This window comes from Bacillus rossius, chromosome 15 (assembly GCF_032445375.1).
Source record: "Bacillus rossius redtenbacheri isolate Brsri chromosome 15, Brsri_v3, whole genome shotgun sequence".
NCBI lineage: Eukaryota > Metazoa > Arthropoda > Insecta > Phasmatodea > Bacillidae > Bacillus > Bacillus rossius.
In genome coordinates, this window is record NC_086342.1 from 6,041,228 (window position 1) to 6,065,866 (window position 24,639).

General features: G+C 40.5%; 1 protein-coding gene across 1 annotated transcript in view; it reads right to left on the bottom strand.

Annotated features, from left to right (window-relative positions):
* Positions 1-586: 586 nt before the first annotated feature.
* The window catches only part of LOC134539625 (paired box protein Pax-5-like), a 123,505-nt gene continuing 99,452 nt past the window's right edge, over positions 587-24,639 (bottom strand). Inside the window, exons 5-10 of the mRNA XM_063381808.1 lie at positions 13,892-13,902; positions 10,819-10,899; positions 10,097-10,304; positions 4,298-4,552; positions 2,205-2,324; positions 587-777 (exon numbers count right to left, since the gene is read on the bottom strand). Of these exons, the coding sequence (XP_063237878.1) occupies positions 587-777; positions 2,205-2,324; positions 4,298-4,552; positions 10,097-10,304; positions 10,819-10,899; positions 13,892-13,902 (866 nt within the window). The remainder of the gene's footprint in view (positions 778-2,204; positions 2,325-4,297; positions 4,553-10,096; positions 10,305-10,818; positions 10,900-13,891; positions 13,903-24,639) is intronic.

The window sequence follows — 24,639 nt, forward strand, 5'->3', positions numbered from 1 at the left end:
GCGAGGGGAGACCGTGTCTCAGAGGTGGTCGCTCTTCATGCACGCGCTGCCTGTGGGCGAGGCCGCTGGAGGCGAGTGGAGACCGTGTCTCAGAGGTGGTCGCTCTTCATGCACGCGCTGCCTGTGGGCGAGGCCGCTGGAGGCGAGGGGAGACCGTGTCTCAGAGGTGGTCGCTCTTCATGCACGCGCTGCCTGTGGGCGAGGCCGCTGGAGGCGAGTGGAGACCGTGTCTCAGAGGTGGTCGCTCTTCATGCACGCGCTGCCTGTGGGCGAGGCCGCTGGAGGCGAGGGGAGACCGTGTCTCAGAGGTGGTCGCTCTTCATGCACGCGCTGCCTGTGGGCGAGGCCGCTGGAGGCGAGTGGAGACCGTGTCTCAGAGGTGGTCGCTCTTCATGCACGCGCTGCCTGTGGGCGAGGCCGCTGGAGGCGAGGGGAGACCGTGTCTCAGAGGTGGTCGCTCTTCATGCACGCGCTGCCTGTGGGCGAGGCCGCTGGAGGCGAGTGGAGACCGTGTCTCAGAGGTGGTCGCTCTTCATGCACGCGCTGCCTGTGGGCGAGGCCGCTGGAGGCGAGGGGAGACCGTGTCTCAGAGGTGGTCGCTCTTCATGCACGCGCTGCCTGTGGGCGAGGCCGCACTAGTGCCAGAGTTGGCCCTGGTGGCGGCGAGTGGAGACCTCGCCTCTGCCGACGGCTCTGCAGCTTGCAGGGCGCAACTGCTGCGCTGGAACACACTTTGATTGAGCGACGGGGCTCCGCTGTAGTAGTAGGACGAACCATCTGTAACAAGTGCACATGTCTGGCTTATAAACCTTTCCATTTCATTAATTCCTACCCTCTAAACTTGGAAAATTCCCCATTATCCATTCTCAGTCTACTAGGCAATCAGCAAGCAACCTCTTAAATTTGTTAGCTGATTATGAGAACATTTTTAATATAATTAAGAGTTTATAGATAAATCAAAAAAATTTTTATTCATATTTTATATGTTTTGTAACTATACATGAATATTTCTGTGACATTAATGATGTACTGGAACTTTAAAAATGGTCAAATTTTATTTTTACTGCTTATTTATGAGGAAATGTTTTAAAAATGCTTCAACACTGAATGGAAAGTAACTGAATCTAAACTATGTGTATTATCAGGTTAAGGAAAAAATAACAAAAAAATGTGTTATGAATAAATTATTTTGTATAATAATGTTTTCTCCTTTTTATTGGAATTTACAATAAATCATTTTAAGTATTACTTATTTTAAGAGAAACCTGTGTTACATGTCATAGACATCACTCTGTAAGATATTTTAGTAACAAAAATGGCAATGTACATATATATCCTTTTGTTAGTCTCCGTAGATTTAGTGTTCAAGTCCTAGTGAAGTGGGGTTTTGGCAAGTGATTGTCTGTCCTTTTACTTCAAGTTTCCTTCCTTTTATTCCTTTCTGCTCAATTACCACTTGAAAATTCACTGGTCAATTCAGGAGTATGATATTTTAAGGTGGAAGCTATTAAGCTAACTTGGCTGGATGTCATTTGAAGATGCACCATGCTTATAAAAGCCTATTGGCTAGAAAGTAACTACTAGTTGTGCATCTATCTTGGCTCTTCACGACACACTTAAATGGCTATGGGCACACTGTAAATCAATGCCATCCAAGCAGGGAAACATATTAAGTATTGTGAGTCTCAAGCAGGGAACGTGTTCTGTGCTTCACGCTACCTCGCCCAGCGATTAAAGGCATGTGCTACACATCCAGCAGGAAAAAAAAAAAAAATAAACGTTTGACCGTAAGCGATTAAGAACCTGAGCTGTGGGTAGTAGGGAATTTTCAACACTCAGTTGACTCCATGGTCATCTAAGGGTCGATGACAGCCACAAAAAAAAAAAAAAAAGTGTCCCATTTTATCCCTGCGTGTGCCATTTCAAGAAAGTGATTTTTCAATAGGCAATAAAATGTGTGCTTGTGATGCCCTTGATCGCGGTCTCGGTAAATCAGACTACCGAGGGTAGATTGAAACGGAAATAAACGAAGAGGGATTGAAAGGAGGAGGGAAGAGAAGCATAGAACCACGACCTGGAAGACGACAGCTCGGGGCGTGTGGGTGCTAGCACTGGGAGGTCCGTGGCTGCCAGAAAGGGGGGGGGGGGTGAGGGTGCGGGAGTTAACCAGAACAACTCTTGCGGTATACTCACTGTTTACTTACTGAGCAACCCGCCAGCGCCGTAGCCGTATGTGCCGTACGACGTGGCGTACTGCGTGTAGGGCGAGCTGTACGAGTAGTCGCTGACGGGAACCACTCCTCCGCCGACCGCACTGCCGCCAACTGCGCAACAGAGAAAAAAAAAATTTCCACCTCTCATCTCTGACCCCACAGCGCAATCCGAATCCAAAACCAGAAAGTCAAAAAATGCTGGCCTTTTAAAAGTTTACCCAATCGCAGGGACATGACGAACACCAGAGGATATGCCCACCCAACAACATTTTGAATTTACAATAAATATTTGCAAACCAATTTTTGGTAAAGACATGGAAATGTGTACGCACATCCTCAGGACGCCAACATAGAATATTAGGAACGATGTTTTGTTTTTAATATCAGTTGCTTTCCGACTGAAAGTCCAACTTGTTGATGGGTTTACATTTTGTTCTTGTTGTCGATGTCATGAAACCACCCATAGTTGTTGGTAAGAACAGAAAATAAACACTTGCAAAATAGCTTTAAAATATACATTTGTCTCATTGTGCCTCTTGCTACCTTGTGGGTGAGGCTGTCAGTTCTTGCAGTGTCTTTAATTTTGCTACGGTGGACTTTAATAAGCCCTACAGTAATTTAAACCAATAAAAATCAGCAACTGATTTGTCGAATCACATTCGGACCGCTTAAAAAAAAAGACACAGCACAGCACAAGTGATTGAAACCGTGATACTTTTGGGTCTAACAATGACACTGAAGGTTTATTTAGATTATTACTTAATTTTTGTGCGAATGGATGCAACTATTATCAACTTATCCATAGCAACTGCAAAACAGTTTGTAAGTAAGGTCTGTGCGCATTTTACCTCCATAGGTAGGGTCACTATGAACAAGATTAGTGAAAAAAAACAAGCTCATAATTCAGTAGTTCAGTCGACTGTTCAAGTTTTTTTTATGTACTATGAAAACTAAATATGAGACTTCAACATGGCCTAAAAAGCTGTAACTTAACACATACCGACTGAATACACACATAAATCTGCATTGACCTTTGCTGCAAAGTATCCACAAATAAAATTGCAGGGTCACTGATTAATGACAGTTGTACGACACAATAGGAGAGCAGCGGAGAAAATTCGAGGACTACCGGATCCTCATTTTTGATGATGAAATCATTGCTTTGTTACACAATGAAACGTTGTGTATCTAGTCATGGTTAACTCATATCTACCCACATTCTTTCAAATTTCATCAATGTTGTTTTCCGGCAGATGCTATTTTACGTGACATTTCAACTTGTGAGTAAAATTTTTACTCTTTCCATCACACTATCATATTATGGTGGCTTAAGGTAAATCGTGCTTATTCATGATGTCCCAGAGTTCACATTAGGCAAACATTTTGCTTAACAACATCTCATCCGAAAGTAATCTACATACTTTTTGTTTAAAACTTAAAAGTTGTATTAATATAAAAATTACACTAACCATATATGAGCAAAACAAGTTTGTAATCTATTAAAAAATTAAAGTTTTTGCACATTAATTCATTTTACACTATCTCTAGGCAGAACTATCTAAACACACAATTATTTTATCTACCAAGAAACTAAAAAATACTAAATCTACACACCTCATCAAAAACTATAAATTTAATCATGCACATCCCATGCCGTGCACTCATGCCTAAAGCAATGCTTAAGCAACAACAAAAAAAAAACATGACAAGAACTGATCGAAAATACCAAGACAGCAGCAGTATTTTAGAATTTCGCCCCGAGTATAATATAGATAAGTACATGGGAATCACCGTGGGGGAAGGGAGAGGTGGTTGTTTACCCTGACAGTTTTTATTTTTTGTTTCTGGCGGCGAAACCACTAAACCACAATATGGGCGGCAGTGTTAAATTGATTTTTTTTTGATAAACTGCCACGTAATATTACCCCATTTTTTTCCAATCTCACAACGTGGCGCCGCAGTGAGTTAACATCTGCACGAGAGGCCAGAGGAGGCATGTTTGAGGGGACGCGGATGTTTGTCCGGGCTGACGGTGAGAAGCAGGCCTGGTGGGCAGGAGCGGCCATCTTGCGGGCCGCACGTACCTGCCGAGTAGTGCGCGAAGCCCGGCAGCATGGCGGAGTAGGGCGAGCCCACCACGCTGATGCTGTTGTTGTTGTTGTTGTTGTTGTTGTTGTTGTTGTTGCTGGCGGGCTGCAGCACGGTGAGCGAGCCGGGGTCCGAGGGGGCGCCGCTGGGCGCGGGGTCTGCGGGGAGGGAGAGGGGCAGCCCCGGGGAGGAGCCGGCGTCGCCCACGGTGCTGGCGGTGCTCGTGCTAACACCGGTGTACGCGCTGCTCTCTGGCGGGGGTGCCCGTGCAACACACACACGGCGCCGTCATGCGCGCGTAGCGGCCGAGCTACGAGCTACGAGCTACGAGTCGCAGTCACCATCGCCACACCGCGACTAGTCACTAACTACTGCTATGAAGGGGGTTGTCTGTAAAGTCGCTTTACGGACGATGATTTCACGTGATAACGTCATAAGAAAACATTGAAGAAAACTTGCATACTTTTTTTAATTTTCAGTTTTTGCAAATTTAATTTAAATATAATCACGAACAATTTAATTATAGAAATATACTGAATTCAAATCAATGTCAATAAATAGCTAATTTGAAATTACGAAATTGGACAAATGAATCAATTTTTTTTTTAAATTGCTGCTTTAAAAAAGCCCGCCTTGACCTGTTTGATATTTATAGAAGATTTTTCTCGCACGGTGTTTTGGCCGGTTCTTGCACCGCTCGGCTTCAGGCGGAACGTGACATGCTTTTTCGTGCGCGCAGCCGGCGTTCATCGATTTATTAAGACGTTATCACGTCAAAAATGATTTCCAAATAAATTATATTTTATCATTGTATGGCACCCTACATCTTCCTCCCCCCCGTGAATGAGTTTAAATGAAAACAACTGACTCTCTCCATCCATTTTTGAGCCGAGTACACCCTTGTCATTTGGGTGTATTTTCAAACATTCCCGGATATTTAAATATCCCCAAAACATTCCCTAAACGTTCTGCCACTAGTGATTTTATTTTAATGGCAATGAAACAGCAGTGTGCCTCGAATCAAAATTGTTATTTTTGATATTATATCTAAAATAAATGGGGGCACACTTGACTCGTCGTAACACACAAGGAATGGTGACTGCAACTCAAGGTAACATGCTTGGACATACATCTCAGGTAAGCTATCAAATAAAGCTATCTTCTCATGCAGCACAACTATGTATACTACTGTAAGTAATAAGTTTTAGGAAACACGAAACAGTTACAAACATGCTATAAATCATGACTGCTACCGGTAAACAAACAAACTTCTAAAACTAACACAACATTAAAGATATAGCCTAAATAAATCACATGCACCTATATGCACAAAATAATTGAACATGACTATGGAATGTTTCCCTCCTGAAATCCCTGCCTGTCTTCAAAAAATTTCGTATCATTGTAGCCTAGAGTCAAATGCAAATAATCACAAAATATAGTTATATTTTATATACTTGTTGTAGGTGTCCAAAATGCATTTTCTACACCAAAGAGTTTCCGGCGGCAACAAAAATTTTTGTTATCGAAAACAACATTATTCCCAGCCAGCGGATAGTGAATATTTTTTCATTCATTAGTCTTGATTTATTGTACCTTGTGGACCAATCTAAAGGTAAAATACTCGTAGAATCCATGACATGAGTTCCTATGTTTTCAATAAGTAATTTTTTTTTAAAAGCATATGAACCTGAAGTGCTTAGGGAAACATTTCAGGAACTGTAATTGAAACGCCATGTCATTGTTTTTAAGAGTAATAGTTTCACCCAGTTCCACACATCTGAATTTATACATTATGAACAACATTTATTTCTGATTGTACAATGTTGTGGCACATAGCACTATTTATTTCATTGTAGTTGAGTTTATTATTACAGCTACCATTTCAAGGGACCAATTACTTCAGGAAGTAGGCTATGTGAAACGAGAGTAAACGGGATAAAACTGCCGACAGAAGGTGTTAAGGCGTCGCGACTTGCAGTCCTAGTTCCGGGTTCCCCCGAGAGAGAGCAGCACAGCGCAGCGCCGCGGCGGGAGATGGTTCCTTGTTCCTCCGCCGAGCGGCGCTGCGAGCGCTGGCTCTGGGACCTCTCCCGCTGTTGTGGTTTATGACAGTCATGTTTCATACCCACTCCCCGCAATATGGTTACAGGAATTCTTTGAGCGGCCTTGCCTACGCTAGAGGGGGGGGGGGGTGAGGGGTAAAAGGGCGGGAGTTTTGAGTCACGAGGGGAGGGGATATTGTGGCCCGCTACCAAGTGACATTTCATGCAAATTGCCAGCGCGGTGGGGAAGGAGGATGGGGGGAAAGGGAAAATTTGCATCAGTCAGCCAATGGAGGGACATCCTTTCCGTCGCCCGCCCTACGCACGGCAGAGGGGGGAGGGGAAGATGGGAGGAGGGGAAAGTGCCGGGCTGGGCGAGGCAGTCGGAGGACTCTAAACTCGTTTCGGAGCGCGCCCAGACCGCAATATCGGACCGCGCTCCGCCTCAATTACTGAATTACAAGCGCGCCAAGGAGAGAGGAAATGGAAATCACCGGCTTTGAGGCGAGCGGGCGGCCATTTATGATTAAATGGGCTCTGCGCCTCCTCCAGTCCGACTGTGTGTACACAGCCACCCCTTGCCATGCCAAACAAGTGAGTGTGTGTGTGCGTCGTTTCCCGAACATCTGTTTGAAACCCGAATTATTATCTTTCCCTTTCCCGCATACAATACAACCACTCTCTCTCTATTTCTGTTGCGGTAACTCGTAACCACGTAAAATAGTTTTTTTTAAAGAATAACTTTAATTATGACGTGTAACATCTTAGCTTTCGGTTTGCGGCATTTGGTAGGAGTAGCATGAATCGGAAATGAGTACCACGGTGCTGCCATCTTTGACGGATGGCGTGAACCAAAGTTCACAAAGCCAAAGGGAAACTCTGTATTATTAATAAAAAAAGTATAATATTAATATCTAAGTACTTTTTAGTGAATTTTAACAAGATGGGCAGTATTTCAATTAAATCCCTCGTCGTAAATCAGGTCCAAAGCCGGGGTTTAGTTTTTTTAAAATTATTTTCGCTCTTACAGGAGCCGTTTCATTATATAGTTTAAAATTTAGCTCTACGTAGCTGTTGACGTAGCTGCTTCGGCAACTAATTCCAGCGGCGGGTGCGGAAACTACGTATGATTTGCTGCAAAAAATGTAGTTGAAAACAATTAGCGTATATATTGATCACGCTCGGCATTATTTTAAAGAAACCTACGTTAAATTTCGTTCCCGAGTTTCGTATTGTTATTGTATTCGCAACACGAGAACACATGAATTTGCTCATAACTGAAGTTAGATGTTACACATCATTGGAGAGTAGTGAACGACTCGCTCACATGTTTTTTATTTTCTTCTTTGTTCAATTTATATTTTGTTGGTAGCAAAATAACATAAAAAAAGATAGAAAGTCCCGCCCTATTAGGCATATTTCAGTCAACTCTTTAGCGAACGTGTTCAGTTTGAGGTTAAATTTATTTATTGAAGTCTTACCCATATATGTCAATAATTCCGCATATAAATTTTATTTTTATTATATCTTCAGTTTATTTTGGCCACTCCGTTTGTTACTATAAAAGTTATTAAAATCTGACATAGTTTTAAATAATAATTGCATGGCCACTAATTTATGTAAACTTTCGCACATGTTCTTAACTAAGCTACCGATAAAATTTAAAACAAAAAATTGCTTAAGTACCTAATTAGCTACATTGCAAATTAAGGCCGTATCCACGCAAATAATTTATATAATAGTGTAACATTGTTCATATCAGCTAATTTTGTTCAAACTATACAACGAGCTGTATTTTTATTCATGATACCAGGATTCCTTTGCCCTTCACCCATGTCTCGCAAGTTGCGAACATTTGAAACCCTACACGTAAGAGATGAGCAAAGAAATGATTTTCATAAAACTTACATTTAATTTTACAAAATTAATTTCTCTTTCATTAATTTAAATTAATGGTCTGTGCGCCATAAATAATTAAAGAAAAATGAACGAATTTTTTATACGCCACCATAACTAGAAACCTCCACATCTCTAAAACCAAAGGCAACACTGCAACCAGGATTCCCTCGTTTCATTTCCAACGATGCCTCTTTCCCGTTCAAAGTATAAATTGTACAGGAGCATAAATTAATTTTATACGAATCAAATAAATAGTTTGTGATTCAGCCAAAACAACGTTATTGAACTAATAGGACTGGAATTAAAAATATTTAGTTAAAAAAATTACTTGATTTTAAAGCTTAAAATAGATCTCATAAACGCCATACAGATTTTCACTAACTCACAATAGAAATTTTATCGTTGATATAAATTCACAGGCGTAGCTTTCTGATGTAACAACAATCCAGTGAATAGTGACGATATACATTTCTACTTTGTATATTCTAAACGAGTTTGTTACTGCACTTTATAAATAAATTTTTAAAATAAAAAATTTCGAGGGGTTAAAATTTAGTTTCGGGTTACTTGAAGCAGTACTAAAATAGTTTGTCCAGTTTTCTTTTCGCGTGTGTTTGCTAGACGAATTTATGGTTTTATTTATTCTTTAATATTAAATTTTTTTTGGACGGAAGTGAATATGTATACCTTGATATGGTTTTTCTTTGAGAACACGCATTCAAGATGGGCGGAAGTGGACTTTATTTTGCAAACTTGAAGTGAGCAATAATGGCTGAGTACAAAAACGAGATCCTGATTAGTGTCTGGCTTGGGTCAATTAGATCCCATAAATGGAATATCAGCTGTTGTTTCGAGAAATTAAAAATTAAATAACTTTGAACATCCAGGACGTTACTTTGTGACGATTAAATAAAATTGGTTCGAAGAGATCGCTAATTTTTTTTTGCAGTTTATTGACTAATAAATCAGTTTCTGGTAACAAACATCAACCGTAGAACGACATGATATCACCTTCAACATAAACACAGTTTCACAACCTTTTAGAATGTGCAGATATCATAGACAACAACACACATCGTACAAAGCCTCTCGCTGTGCAACTATAGTTCCAGAACGAGCCGCTTAAAGCATGCTATCGCAACGCCATGCATCAAGCTAAACTAATCAAAGCTACAATACAGTGAAACGGAAACGTTTGCTTCGCTTGCAATCGAGCACTTTTGAGATCTCAGCATCTTGTCACGTATAAAAACAATCTTATGGACGCTGCCACGGGAGTAATAATTGCACATCGAACGGGAGACGCAAACAGCCTTAGGGCATACGAAAAACACAGCAGAGTGAAGCGGTCAGGTTGTGAGGTGAAGGCAGTAGGTAAAAAAAAAATAATATGTATAAAGGTGAGTGAGTCAATGAGGGAACCATGCGTAGAAGAAACCTTTATTATAGTTGCTTCATTGTTTGGACTCCGCTGTCTGGAAAAAAAAGTAGTTCGTTTTGTGCTCGTGCAAACGACGTGAAGTGCAGCTAAGTCGAACTTTGTAAACAGAAGTTCATGAGTCCAGTTCCCAACCACTGATCTGTGTGTGTGCTGCGAGATTTTGTAAAAAAAAAAAAAAAAAAAATCGGGTGTAAAATAATTATAAATAAATATGATTTTCAAACGTATTCGTACTATAACACTACAAAAATAAAGTTATTAACACATAAAATACAATAGGGTGAATAAAAAAAATATATTTGGTAAAACAAATGACGTTGAAATTATTTTACGAAGTATGCTGTGTATTCCAGCAGTCGAGGAGCTCGGGAGAAACCTGGGTGTTCAGTGTAGCTGTGTGTATGTCTCACCCAGCGACGTGCCGATGGGCGGCGTGTAGGCGGGCGCGCTCTGAGCCTGCGCCAGCGAGCCGATGCTGTCGTACAGGTCGGCGGCCGTGGTGCTGGCGGGGAAGCCCGCCTGCGCGTCGTAGTACGGCGAGCCGCCGTTAGCGGCGCTGCTGCCCAGCTCCGACAGCAGCTTGTGCTCGTCCTTGATGCTCCACTTGCCCGACCACAGCTGCAAGCCAACCCCCGCCACGTCAGCAACTTCTCCAGGCGCGTCGAGCGCACTCAGTCAAAACACTCATTACTCCAATTCGTGGAAACAAAACGCAAAATCTGTTTCATGTTTCAATAAATAAATTATATTTTTTTTGTCTATCCTTTAAAAAATGTTTAATTATAAAACGTATTACTAGGGACACCTGTATTTCGCGATTTCATTTCGTGTCAAGGTATTTCACAAAACACTGTAGCTTTTTCTAAGGGTCATGGCAAATTGCGAGGGTGCAGCAGTACGGTGACCACATTCTCATTGGCCCCGTCAAGAGCGGGACGACACCTCTCACCGACCTCAGCCAATAACCACAGGAGAAAAGCTACATTATTTTGTGAAATACCTTGACACGAAATGTATTCGCGAAATACAGGTGTCCTTACGTATTACATATAAATATTTGGTTTTTGATGCGTATCTGAAAACAGAAAGTACTGCGAAAACATGGGAATAAGTTAAGCTCATAGAAACTTACGCTAGAGTAAAGTTGGTCGCCGTTGTATTGTGATCGCTGTCTCTTGATTTCGTCTTCGGGATGACCGTTGATGTCTCGGTTCTCGTCTGCAAGCATAAAAACAACGGCTATTTAGGCAAGTAAAGATACAAGAGTAAACAATGTTTAAATTCCCTTTAAAAAAATAATTTGGACACTTTCAGCGAGGTCTCAGGACAAACAGTTAAAATACATATTTTAACAGTGCATTACAAATTCACTTTGAATCATGAAGAAAACGAACTAAATTAGTTAGGCGTAGTGATTTAATCTACTATCAAGTTAGTTGTAGAACCTGAGCAATTTTTAGTAGAAAATTGTTTTCTAAACCTAACCTAACGTTTTTCACACACTCTAAGCCACTATACGACGTAATTTTGACTGACCGAAAATCGAAAGTCATTTGCAAAATACGGCACAGAGAAAAGCGATGAGCATGATCTATCAACGCAGACAAAAACGATATGCTGTTCTTAAAACAAATTGTGTGTAAATAAAAGTTTTTTTTTTTAACATACATGTGATGGTAAATACTGAGCCCAAGTTGGAGAATTCCCGTATTTCCCAGGTTAGTAAACCTTGTTTTTAATTATGTAAAGTTTTCGTAGATATCTTCCCTGGAAATTAGTTGAGAAAATGAGATGAAATAATGCGTTTCAAAGCAGTTTCAATGTACTTTTTGAGTTTTATCGCTATGCTAATGTTTACACTAAAATAAAATAAAAACACATATGTTTCAGGCCATTTTCTTTTCAGGCACACAGCTTTTGTAATTACTGGTCAAACTAACATGTCACGTGTTTGTAGTCACGGTAGACATTGACATCTGCACTCTATGCTCACTCAAGCGACTGCAGGGGCAAACGTACATTCCGCAATACACGCTCGCTCACCACGTTGCCTAACCACACAGGGCATCACTCGCCTGTGAACCTGCTGTAGACTTCGCACGGTTTGAGTTTTGTGACCACCAGAGGGAGATTAGCGTGGAAGCCAGTCATGCAGCCAAGAGGGTGGTTTGGGTTATAAACCCGCCTCCCCTCAAAACCCATAAAAAAAGTTATTTTGATGAAATAAAAATTTATGTATGTGTCATAATGATTATTAGCATTGGCAACCTAATTTAGTGTGTGTTTTACTTATTTTTATTCATCTTTAAAAAATAAATAGAAAGCAATGATAAAATACAGCAATTATTGTTGAATATATGGATGAAAAATACCCCCTCCTCCCCCTTCTAAATAAAAACTCATTTGCTGAATGTATCACATGATTTTTACCAAAATCACAGAAGAAAAAAAATGATATGTACTTTTACAAAATATTCCTATGGAAATCAGTTGCCAAGAAACAGTTTGTAATACTACAAGAAAGATACCGTAGCTTTGTACAGAACATGGCTATGGTTATTTTCGCATATTTATGAAATAAGTTTTCGATATAATACAGATTACTTCTTACGAAAAGTTTTGCGCATAATAATTTAACTATGGAAAAGTTAGTAGAAATTTCAAAAATTAAATTTATTTGGTTTTACCATGTTTATTTATATGCGCAGTCGATACTGGAATGATGTTCAGGGAACGGTTTACAAATAACTTTAACTATTGCAGGTACTGGGGCAACACAAAGCATAAATACCCGTGTAAGAATTCGAACCCAGTATTACTGCCTACAATATTTTATAGTTATACAGTTTTTCATGTAACTTTACAAATTTTCAAATGTATGTAATTTTACATCAATATTTCTGTTATATTTACAAAAAAAAAATATTTACAGTGTGAGTTAATAAAGTGGGTCATTTTTTTACACGTAAAGCTAACACAATGCCGAAATATCGTGAAAACTGAAGAAAAACTCTACGAATATGTTCAATATTTCGTCGAATAAATCTTGAGCGCTATTGAAGATATATTTTTCTTACGTTGTTTTAACGTTTTGAATTTTTTTTAGTTTTACTACTGAAATAAAAAAAACATTTAAGACAAATATATATAAGTCAGTAATAATAATCTTAATTGAATGTCTAGCTTAAGAGGGAAGATAATTAGTATTCTCCGCGTAATCGAGACGCCTAGTCTGCCGCTGTTGTGAAGTGTCTTTGGACGACCTCCTCGCTCCCAGCCTGCCATTTTAAAACTGAAGAGCCGCTCCCCGCTCGAGGCAGCCGGGAGTGGTTTGGCGGCAATCAGGTGTAGGAGGAGGGGAGGAGGCGGGGGGAGGGAACTGAAATGGCCGCTGTAAAAGACGCAGAGCCGAGGGCAATGGAGGGATGAGAACTGCCTCCGAGAGGGAGGTTATGCCGCGCTGTTCTTACACGCCCTCCCCGCACCCCCCGGAACCGCCAACCACAGCCGAGCTCCTGGCGGCGGGTCTGCGAAACACTCCGCCACCCCTCTCCCCCGAGCAAACAAAGAAGTATCGACTCTCAGACGCGTGCCAAGTTTGCGTTAAGCGAGGGAAGTTCCTTCGCGACGCCAGCGCCTCTGCGGTCAAGTAACGGAACCACGCGGCGATAAAAAGGGAACGGCGAGGAGGAAAGAGGAGGGGGAGAAGACGGCGAGGAAAAAGAGAGAGGAAGAGGAAGCGAAGGGAAATATTTCCTCTTCTCGCCGTCTTTTATCGGGCCGGCGGAGGCGGCGAGCACCAGTGCTGCCAACCAAACCCTCTAGGAGAAGAAATGTTCTTGGTGGGAAAGCCGAGGGATTAAATCAGAAAAAAAGAGAACATGGGGAAGAAAGAAGGAGCTGGAGTGGGAGGGGGGATGTTCCGCCGCTCTTCACCCCTCGGAGACCCAAACAAGAGGCATTGTCGCCGAAGGACATTAGCTGGAGAGCCAGTTCCGAGACTGGAGACGTCTGGTCGCCGGAGAAATATGACGGAACCTCGGACACGCTGCTAACATCTTCCTGGTGTCGGTGACGCCAGGGGGAAAAAAAATACGTATCCTTCCGCCATGCCGGACCTAGCTTTGGAGACGTCCACAACCACCCCTCTTCATCCCCCCATCCTTTAACCACGAGTCCAGTCACTTGTGGAGTTCGAGGATTACATCCTTGTCATCTCGGATCTACACGTTTTTTTTACGTACTTCGTATTTCCAATCATCCATCCGGATTTTGTAGCACCGTAAATAAATTACCTGGCTCTATTTTACTGTCGACTACAGTGCGTTACAGCTAAACAGAACACTTTTCAGTTCTTTCTCAATGTTTCCTTTAAGCCAAAAAAAAAAAAAGCTTTAAATACGTGCACTAACACGCTGCCAGACTATAAAAAGGTAGAATAGTCGGCAGTTGTTGAAGTAAATGGCAATCAACAGACGATTACAAAATGTTCAGTCTAGCTGCAATGCAATATATGTCTTCCTGACTGTCTGTCCGACTTCAATAGGGATTTTATCTTGAAATTAGAATGAGCTAGACAACTGAGATATCTACAGAATATTTTTTGCTTTGAACTCACGTTAAAAGCCGTGTTTAAATTTTCTAGAGTGCATGTAAACCGGGAAACAAAAAAAAATATTACGTGTGCACGTGGGTTTTAAATACTTATCCCGTTAAGTAGAACCTAACTACATTAATGGGGTATTATTTCAGATCAGATATTTGAATACAGCTTTTCTTATGGCTATAAAAGGAAACAGGGATTTTTATTATTTGCAGAACAAAGAAATACTTAAGGCGTCGTGGAGTACTTGCAGCCACGCAATATGATTGACATCGAGGTTTTTCGTTTCGGTTCCCAGAAGATAGAGAATTCTTTAAGGTGAGTATGATTTTAGAGATTTACCGGCAGTCCCTGTCGGTAGATTTCTTGTAAGTTAATTATCTGCTTAGTGAGTTAATAGATTGTTATTGGGTCTTGTGGTCACAACGGCAATTATTTCAATAAACTTTATTTTTGTGGCTGAGTGATTGTCGTATACTCAGTTTAAATGCAATGTCGTGAAATGTTAACGACAAATTTTTAACAGGGTTATTTTATACGAAACTCGGATACGAAATTTGACGTAGAATTCTTTAAAATATTGCCGAGCGTGATAAATATACGAAATGGTGTTTTTAACTGCATTTCTTGACGAGTATCACAAGTTTCCGCACCCGCCAAGTCGATTATCGAATAATACGATTTGCAGGATGAAATTTTAAACTATATAATAAAACGGCTCCATAAAAGCGAAAAATGACCTGAAAAAAATTTCTAAACATCGGCATTAGACCTGATTTTCGACAAGGAATTTTTTTTTAATATTTCCCAGCTTTTTAAAATTCATGAAACAGTTAATATTATAAAGTTACCTTTGTCTTCGTGAACATTGGTTCGCACCATCAGCTAAATATGGCAGTACCGTAGTCGTTACACATTTCCGTTCTTTGACTTCCGTCGCATTCACGAAACTCACGCATAACGAGTGCTATGATCTTACACATTAAAAATGTAAACTTTAAAATAAATATTTTTGTTTTGCGATTTTTTTAAATCTCTGTTTACATGTCATTGTGGCAGTAAATATTTTTATGTATACGGCTTTGAAAAAAAAAAGATTTTGCGTAGCTTTCCCACCGATCATTGCCAAATTAGTTACTCAGGCCACTCATAAAGGCTTATCATAAGGGCTACTGACAAGTTGGAGGGCTGCATCAGGGGTGTGCCGCCCCCTTCATCCAGCTCAGGCCCTATAAATAAAGTCATTAAGGCAGCTAAGTGCAGCATTAAGGGTCCTCACACACCACAGCGCATTAAAACACGCGCAAGATGCACTTTTATACGACCCCCCTCCCCCACCTCCAGTTCCGTCCAGCACTTGCCATTCTGCCGCCGATCAGATAGTTTATTCTCGTCCGACCGCAGGGGAAAAACCGCCCAAGAACGTGTAAAGTGCGTTGCTCAATGTAAAAAAACACACTAGGGTTGTAGTTATAGATTTATAAATAACATTTGGCATGATTTAACTTCAATGAGCTGTTGAATTAATTTGAGTTAACAGTTTAAATTACAACGTAAATCGAAACGAACGATTCAGAATAATAATTTAAAAGATGCGTTTAAATAATTCAGTGCCTGAAATTATTAGCTATTCATAGTTTTTAGATTACATATATGTGCGAAATCAAGAGATCATAAATAAGTAATTTTTTGGGGAATAGTTTTTTTAAGTTCAGTTTTTAAATGACTCAACGGATAATATATCTTCTCAAAACTGTTTCTGACTCGCGTAAAGACCTACCGCAAAAACACCAAAACATCGTCAATATTTCGAATCACTGTACCAGTTAAAAAAATTGTTTTAACAGGATATTATATCTTTTGTCCATGAAGCTAATTGAGAGGTAAGATATTGGACCTCCTTAATAAACAAATCCAAATATAATGTGGAATTTCGGATTTCTGGAGGATTTTATTCAATCGCGTTTTTTATTATTTAACCAATTTGGATAAATGTTGTAAAAAGGTGTCACATACATCCGATTAAATTATGTGTTAAATTTTATTCTTTAAAAAACAAAGTTCTTTAGTGAAAAATTACTGAATTTAATTTATAAAATTAACGTACGAGACGGGCCGCAATATCGATAACAATAACAAGTAAAATACTGAATATGTTTGAAGTTTCAATAAACATTTCGTTGGAATTATTATTTAGTTTAGTTATATAATAAAATTTAATTTCTTCTTACCACTATAAGTTGACGATATTCATAGGTATTTAGATAAGTGCATTTAGACGCATTACGGCAAAACAGAATTCAAACCATCCAGCTAAATATATCTGAAGCTTTTATTATTCAAACATTTTAAAAATTTTATATTTATTTTTAGGTGAAATGGGAAGGTTTGATATTATCTAGGCTGCAAAATACAGCCTAATTTAATGAAACGTGTAAAGTAAAAGTTGGAATATTCGACATTAAAAAGAAAGAAAAAAGTATTTGTTTTACTGTTTAACAAAAATTGAACTAAAATAAAAGGTAAAATAAGTTTTTTTATCAACGTTACAATAATATTTGGGTACACTGAGAATAAATTGGCACATATCATCTTTAATAAAAAATTATCAGCAATATTACCACTTTCATAATTACAACTTTGAATGTTGCTGTTATAGAACTGAAATTTGAACTGACATTTTATTTCAACTATGGTGTTAATTAAGAATGTTCGGAATTGATCGCGTAATTGTTTTTTATAATTTAAAAATTTTATCCCTACCCTAAATTTTCGCAAGCCAAGCCAAAGCCGCAAGTGTGTGTGTGTGTGTGTGTGTGTTGGCGTGCTTGTAGCTTTGTAGCTTCGGTCACTCGTGACTTAAATGCTTCCTTTCCGGAACTTTTGTTTTACATTGTGGGTGAAGAGTAAGTTGGTGAGGGGAAGTGAAGAAAGAGACGGAGAAAAAAAATATGTAGCCCGTGTGGATAAAGGGGGACCCAGTCGGAAGAAAGAGAGACAGAGACAAAAAGCCATTCCCCTTCATGCACACCCTCCCCTTTTCCACACCGTTGAAAAAAAAGGGGGGGGGAGTGGTAGGTTGCTGGCATTTTCAAAAATAGCCTCCCCCTTTCCCCCCACAGCATCCCTCTGGTGTGACTAGCCATATATCCGCCCCACCCCCCCCACCGCTCGGGCGCACTCGATCATCATCATATAATACGCTCAACACGGGTAATCCTATTTCCCCCGCCCCCTTGGCGAGGCGACCCCCCCCTCCCCTACCCACTCGCCTTGTTCCCCCTAGCATACTCGGGACCAGCAACAATCTAATCACAATTTTGCAGCCGGGCGAGGGGCATCAAAATGTCACTGGTCAATTGAAACGCGCTTCCCTCGTGCTCCCCTCTTCACCCACTCAAACCTCCCCCCCACCCCCTCGCCGCTGAAACACACCCGCCGCCAATCCGGCGCTACCGCCTGTTCCGAAAACCTCTCCCCGCGCGCGCAACCGTGCGGGGGTCGTGGGTTTGAGTGTCCGCTCACCTCCACAGACCGGCGTGCGACCACGTGACACGGTTCATGTATTTAAAAATAAAACTGTTCTACTTGCCTGGAACAAAACGGTAAACCGCTCTCAAATCTGTAATTCATAAATTATATATCACATTAATGTAGTTTTTACGGTTTCATTAATAGTAATTTCGTAAAGGAACATATGAATGAAGGTATTTTTGTTTCAAATACACAATGCCTATTTTAAAACAGATATTATTTTTTGCGTTTTAATTACTTATAATTAGAGACTGGAAAAATTCGCGGTTTCAATGGCCTTCAGGATAGACTGCAAATTTCCCTGTACACTCGCCAAATAACGCCAGTTCATTGGCTGCTGACTTGCAAGTCGTCTCAGCTGGTTTGTCTGTGATTCGATCCTTCTTTGGTTGGAGGTTTATAATTGGTTGAGATTCGTCCAGATCAACAGTAAGCCAATAGCAAAATCATCTAATAGGTATATGTATTTGACTTCTAGCTTGTCGCGGAATGAATACGCGAATTTTTCCGGCCTCTACTTATAACTTATAAACTGCCCCTTTTCGTTACAGCACGTTCCGCAAGTCTGCAGTCTCCACGCATCGGCCGGTGATGCTCCCCGGTCATTGGCCCGCACCAGGCGTCTGCAGCGTATCACGGCCCACCTGCACGTCCAGGGGCAGGGGCGGGGGGGGGGGGGGTGGTCAGGAACGAACACCCCCCCTCCCCCGCGCCGGGAATTTCCATATGAATCGCGCCCGCGCGCAACGGGCCGCACCAACAGGCATATGACGCGCCAACAGTTCGACGCAGTTACTGTTTATTAAAAAAAAAAACGATAATAACAGAGCGTGATATACTGCGTGCGCACGTTTCCTGCAATACACCATCGGCCAATACGCACTTCACGCCGATTGTAACTCACGCCGTTTGTTTTCGCGTTGCGGAACGTCACACGCCGATGAAGCGTGCGACAGGAGTTGGTTTATGGACCGCGTCGCGTGACTCGTCTCGGCTTCGACGGAAACTCACGAAGGCACGCTGTGTATGCTTACGGACACCGACGAGAACAACAAGTTGTTCACTAACACTGTCCACAGAACAACAGTTGCAGAAGTTATACAGAGAACAATTGGACGTAGTACTTCTGAGAACTGTCAAAACATTAGAGACAAGTTACACCTGCATTGTTGGATACACCTGCATTTCACGTAAACGTTTCGTGTCAAGATGTTCCTCGCTGTTTTATTACTGTTACGATTAGTGTAATGACGTTTAAAATTACGTAATTTTCCTGTGAACAGTAGATAGAGACCTGAAAAATTTTCATTGTTTTTTTGTCGCCAATCTAAAATCCTCTCGATTGGACGTAAACAAGTCAGCGTGTTATCGCTCATTGGCTGCTTGTCATGTTTTACCTTCTGCCCAGATTGAATACACTGTAAAAATTTTTTGCACTTTTAGAAGGACAGTCCTTGGAAACTCAGTTGCCAACGATATCACTTGTAAAACTGCAAGACGGAGATTTGTAAAATTACAAACGGTACAAGCTCTGCCTTGCAGTTTTACAAGTGATATCGTTGGCAACTGAGTTTCTAAGGATTTTCCTTGTATAAAGTAAACAAGTTTATTTTCCAGAGTATCATTTGTTTTAGATAGTTTTGTTAATATATTATTATTAGAGACCGGAAAAATTCGTGGATTCACTATGTGATGGACTGTAATCCAAATACGTTATACCTTTATGCTGCATAATTGATTGGTTATCTGAAGGAATCTGAGCCAATGAAATCTCTCAACAAAATAAGTATATAATCAAAAGCAGTCCAGTTAACAGGTGTCACGAGTCAGTAGCCAATGAGCAGGTGGAATTGTCCGAGTACATAAGTATAGTGGAGTCTATCCTAAAGGTAATTGAAAACGCAGAAATTTCCAATCCCTATTCAGTATTGTTTTTCTCGATGTTTCAATGACATCTAGGATAGACTCCACGATTCCTTAAGTGCTGTGGTAAATTAAGCCTGCTCATTGGCTACTGACTCGTGACACCTGTTAACTGGAACGCTTTCGATTCAACACTGGCTCAGAGTCCTTCAGATAAACTGTGGCCCAATCACTGAAGCAGCAAAAAAGGTAAAGCATTTGGTTTCTAGTCCATCGCGAAATGAACCAGCTAATTTTCCCTGTCTCAAGTACAGTCTTTCATGGCATGCAAAACTATTCATGAATAAATAAAAATATGTCAAGATTTTTTTTTAATTTTAGTCTTTATCCAGATAATAATGCTAATTTTACAGGTCTATAATGTTCGGGTCAGTCAAAAGCGGAAAAGTACCTCTCACCTACCAAATACAAGATTATAAGAAATCGTGTAGAATACGAACACAAGTCATCGAAGTCTAACAAAGTTAAATTTTCCTCATTTTTCAATATCTCCTTCATCCAGCAACCAATCCAATTATATCCATGCAAACTAAAAATTTCGATTTTTTTTGTTGTTGTTTATTTTGCATTTTTCAAAAGCATTTCCTTTACCACCCTCTTCTTACACGTTCCATTTTACTAGAGGTTTACGTTTAAAAAATCGTTACTTCATTTTCGATCTTATGTTCAGGGCAGCAGCGTTTAAACTCAGTCCTTCTAAAGTACCTGACCTGCTCCGTGCGAATAATATCTGTAAAGCCTTTATCTGCTACCCATACCATATTATAAGCTCGTTTGAATTACAAGTTTCCTCAAACGAGCGGAAATGCTAAATGATAAGTGCCAGCTCTTGTATTGTATCACAGGACATTAAATATTAGGACGAAATGAAATTAATTAAAAAAAATTTGCAGTTTTTAGGACGTTGATTTAACATCAAAACACAGGTTTTTCAAAGAAAGTCACACAAAATTATCTAGTAAACATTTTTTTAAAGAAGGGCGATCAAATTGCGAAAAAGACTTAAAACTATAATTTTTTTCTAAATATTTCATCGACTCTGAGAAAACAATAGATTAGAAATCGAAAGTGCTCGTTACTGAGATCATGTTAGCAGCCACCCTGTCGCAAGGGGTCGCGTATTAGGGATGGAAGGAAAAAACCGGGGCATCCCCAGCGGGGATATTGCGGAAGGAGGAGCGAGGAGCAAGGGGTGGGGGTGGTGGCGTAGAGTAGACCATTGGAAAGGAAGGAAGGGGGGGGGGACGAGGTGGCTGCATCCTGCCAGAGCCCATCACACCATCAGCAGCACCCCACACCCCATGCACACACCCATGGACGCGCCAGCTCTCTCTCTCTCGCGACAGCGCGACACTTGTTGTCGCATTATTTTAATTGGATCTCCCACCCCTCGGGGCGGCACCCCCGCGACACCTACACCCTCGCCCGGCCGGCCACCAGGGGCGCATTGCAATCTATTGAGGCCAGAACATCCCCCCTCCCTGCCCAAGCACACACACTCGCCCTGATTCGGCCGGGATCACGGCTTTGTCCGGACTTAATTATCTGCGCCCCTCCCTGGCTCCCGTCCTTCGGACTGATTGTTCCGACTGTAGCCTTGTACTTATCCTTCATCCCTACACCTGGTCCTCTGGACACCACTGCTGTCGGCCGCTTCCTCCTGCTCGCTCCGCCTTCACTTCATGTCGAACAAGTGAAAACACGTGGGGTTGTTTTATGTCGAAGAAGGGAACACATATTGGGTTGTTTATGTTGAAGAAGGGAACAATGTCTAGTTGTTTTATGTTAAAGAAGGGAACAATTTTTGGTTGTTTAATGTCAAAGAAAGGAACACATGTGAGGTTGTTTTATGTGAAAGAAGGGAACACATATTGGGTTGTTTATGTTGAAGAAGGGAAAAATGTCGAGTTGTTTTATGTCAAAGAAGGGAAAATTTTTGGTTGTTTAATGTCAAAGAAAGGAACACATGTGAGGTTGTTTTATGTGAAAGAAGGGAACACATATTGGGTTGTTTATGTTGAAGAAGGGAAAAATGTCGAGTTGTTTTATGTCAAAGAAGGGAAAATTTTTGGTTGTTTAGTGTCAAAGAAAGGAACACATGTGAGGTTGTTTTATGTGAAAGAAGGGAACACATATTGGGTTGTTTATGTTGAAGAAGGGGAAGCATGTCATGTTGTTTTATGTTGAAGAAGGGAACAATTTTTGGTTGTTTAATGTCAAAGAAAGGAACACATGTGAGGTGGTTTTAATGAAAGAAGGGAACACATATTGGGTTGTTTATGTTGAAGAAGGGAACAATGTCGAGTTGTTTTATGTCAAAGAAGGGAACACATATTGGGTTGTTTATGTGAAAGAAGGGAACACATGTATTGTGGTTTTCTCGGAAGGTTATACTATGGTCCGCCTTCCTAAGGTTATAATTACGTGTTATTGTTATTTGGACAGACGCTAAGGGCGACGCAGGCAGGCGCTCCAAATGTCCCGTAGACAACATAAGCAACATGAACTATGAACTAGATTTTTATCGGTGACAGTGTTATAAGTCACTTATCAATTATCGTGTTGTCACCATAAAACATTTAACTCGAATAGTACACTTTAAAACATGTCTGGTGAAATTCCAAAAAAAAACTGCCTTTGATGGTATGATAAATTAACTACAAAAACAGCGCAGTTATATTTCGAATGCATTTGGATTCAACCTAAAAAATTTAGGAGAGAAACTACATTTGTATGATGAATTTCCCATACCCACAGCATACACAGAACATATTTTTTGTACTTTTACAAAAGATTCCTTTGGAAATCAGATGCCAAGAAATAATTTTTAATACAAGAAATATATTGCAACTTGTACAGTATATTGCTATGGTTATTTTTTTTAAACACACACACACACATACATATATATAAATAAGTTTTTGGAGATAACACCGAGTATTTCTGAATAAAATTGGCTCTTAAGTTTATATTTTAAATGATTTTTCATTCAAGCATAATTATTTAAACCATGGAAAAGATAATCTAATATTAAATAATATGACTTTATTTTGTTTTATAAAGCTTATTAATGTGCGCAGTTAAAACAGGAACAACACAAGGCATAAATGCCCGGGTAAGAATCCGAACCCAGTATTACTGCGAACACTATTTCGTAGTGATACAATTTTTTTCATATAAATGTACAAATGTACAAATATCTGAAATTTTACATCAATATTTTTAATAAATTTACAAAATTATTTACGGAGTAGTTTTACGACTCCCAAAACATGCTTAGGAACTTTATAGAAACATATTTATTAAACGTAGAGAAGTTCATAGTACATATCGACTTTAGCTCAGTTAGAATCCAGTCGTGGTAGTCCTGCCAGAATGCGCGATCAAGCAATACGACAGCAGCCACAGCATCGATCGATGCGGTTAACCGCATACCCGTTTACAGTCTAACCTGGTCTCGCGGTGGACTAATGTACAAGCCGTTTATAACCCAACGCAGCCACGATTGATCACCGTATTCTATCAATCATCACGCGAGTTTTGATGAGATTAATAGTTTGATGCTGAAAAAAAATTCGCGGTTTCAATCACCTCTAGGATAGACTCCACGATCCTGCATGTACTCGGGAAATTACACCTTCTTATTGGCTACTGACTCGTGACACCTGTTAAAAGGGGTCTTTTTGATTCGATACTTGTTGAGGATTTTTTTCATTGGCTCAGAGTCCTTCACATAAACAGTGAAAGATTTTAAGAAACAAAAATGTCGAAGTGCTGATTTTGTACATGTTAGACGACTAGGAATAATGTTTGCAAATTGTCTTTAAAGTCAGTCTCCTGCTAAATTATAAGATTTTTCCTATGCAAGAAACGTACTCTAAGCACGTAAAAGTAGTTTCGTATGACAATTTTTTTTAAAGCCTGACAGCTCAATTTTGCACCAGGTAAACCGACAAAAAGAGCTAGGGTAGTGACAAGCTGGTAAAAAAATATTTATGTAGTTTAAAAATACGCTTGTTACATCAACATTAATATTCTCAGAAGTATGAAAGCGTATTATTTTTTAAAATAACTTACTTCCACTTATTCGAATACTTTTTAAACTGCATGGTATTTAGCTCGAATTATTTTACGAACACTGAAAATCAAATACGGTTCTTATTCGCAAACATGAAATGGCAGTTACTACCCTACACACTGATACGTTGATACGTGGTAAATATCCTATAGATAGAGACCGGAAAAATTCGCAGATTCATTTCGCGATAGTCTGAAATTCATCCACGTATACCTTTAAACTGCTTTTGCTATTGGCTCACTGTTCGCCTGGGCGACTCTGAGCCAATGAGAAACCCTGAACTAAAGAAGTAACCAATCACGGGCAATACCAGATGAGACCACTCACAAGTCAGCAGCCAACGAACTGGCGTTATTTGCCCAAGTATACAGAGGACTGTGTAGACTATCTTGAAGGTCATCGAAACCACGAATTTTTCAGGTCCCTACCTATAGATTTAACAAATGAAGGAAAAATGGATTCACGTTCGAGTGTTAGAGCAATCAATTTCTTTTCCGACAGTTGTTGTTTGACAAGAAAGCACGAGTGTGATGTGCGATAGTACCGGAACTGTGGCGGGCGCGGCGCGATAAGTACCGTGTCTGCGACCACAATCAATGGCTCCGCCCCTTCGCGCGACGCCAGCGCCGATGGGCCGAGACGGCCGCGCGCGGTACTCGCCCGCCTGGCTGGTCGATGCTGCCGGCGCCTCCGTGCGGCCTCCGCGCGATCCGAGTTCGTTGTGGACACTCGCCATTGCTGGAGACCCGTGAAATTTCGCGGATTCATTTCGTGTTATGCTAAAATTCAAACAATTATGCCTTAGTGCTGCTTCT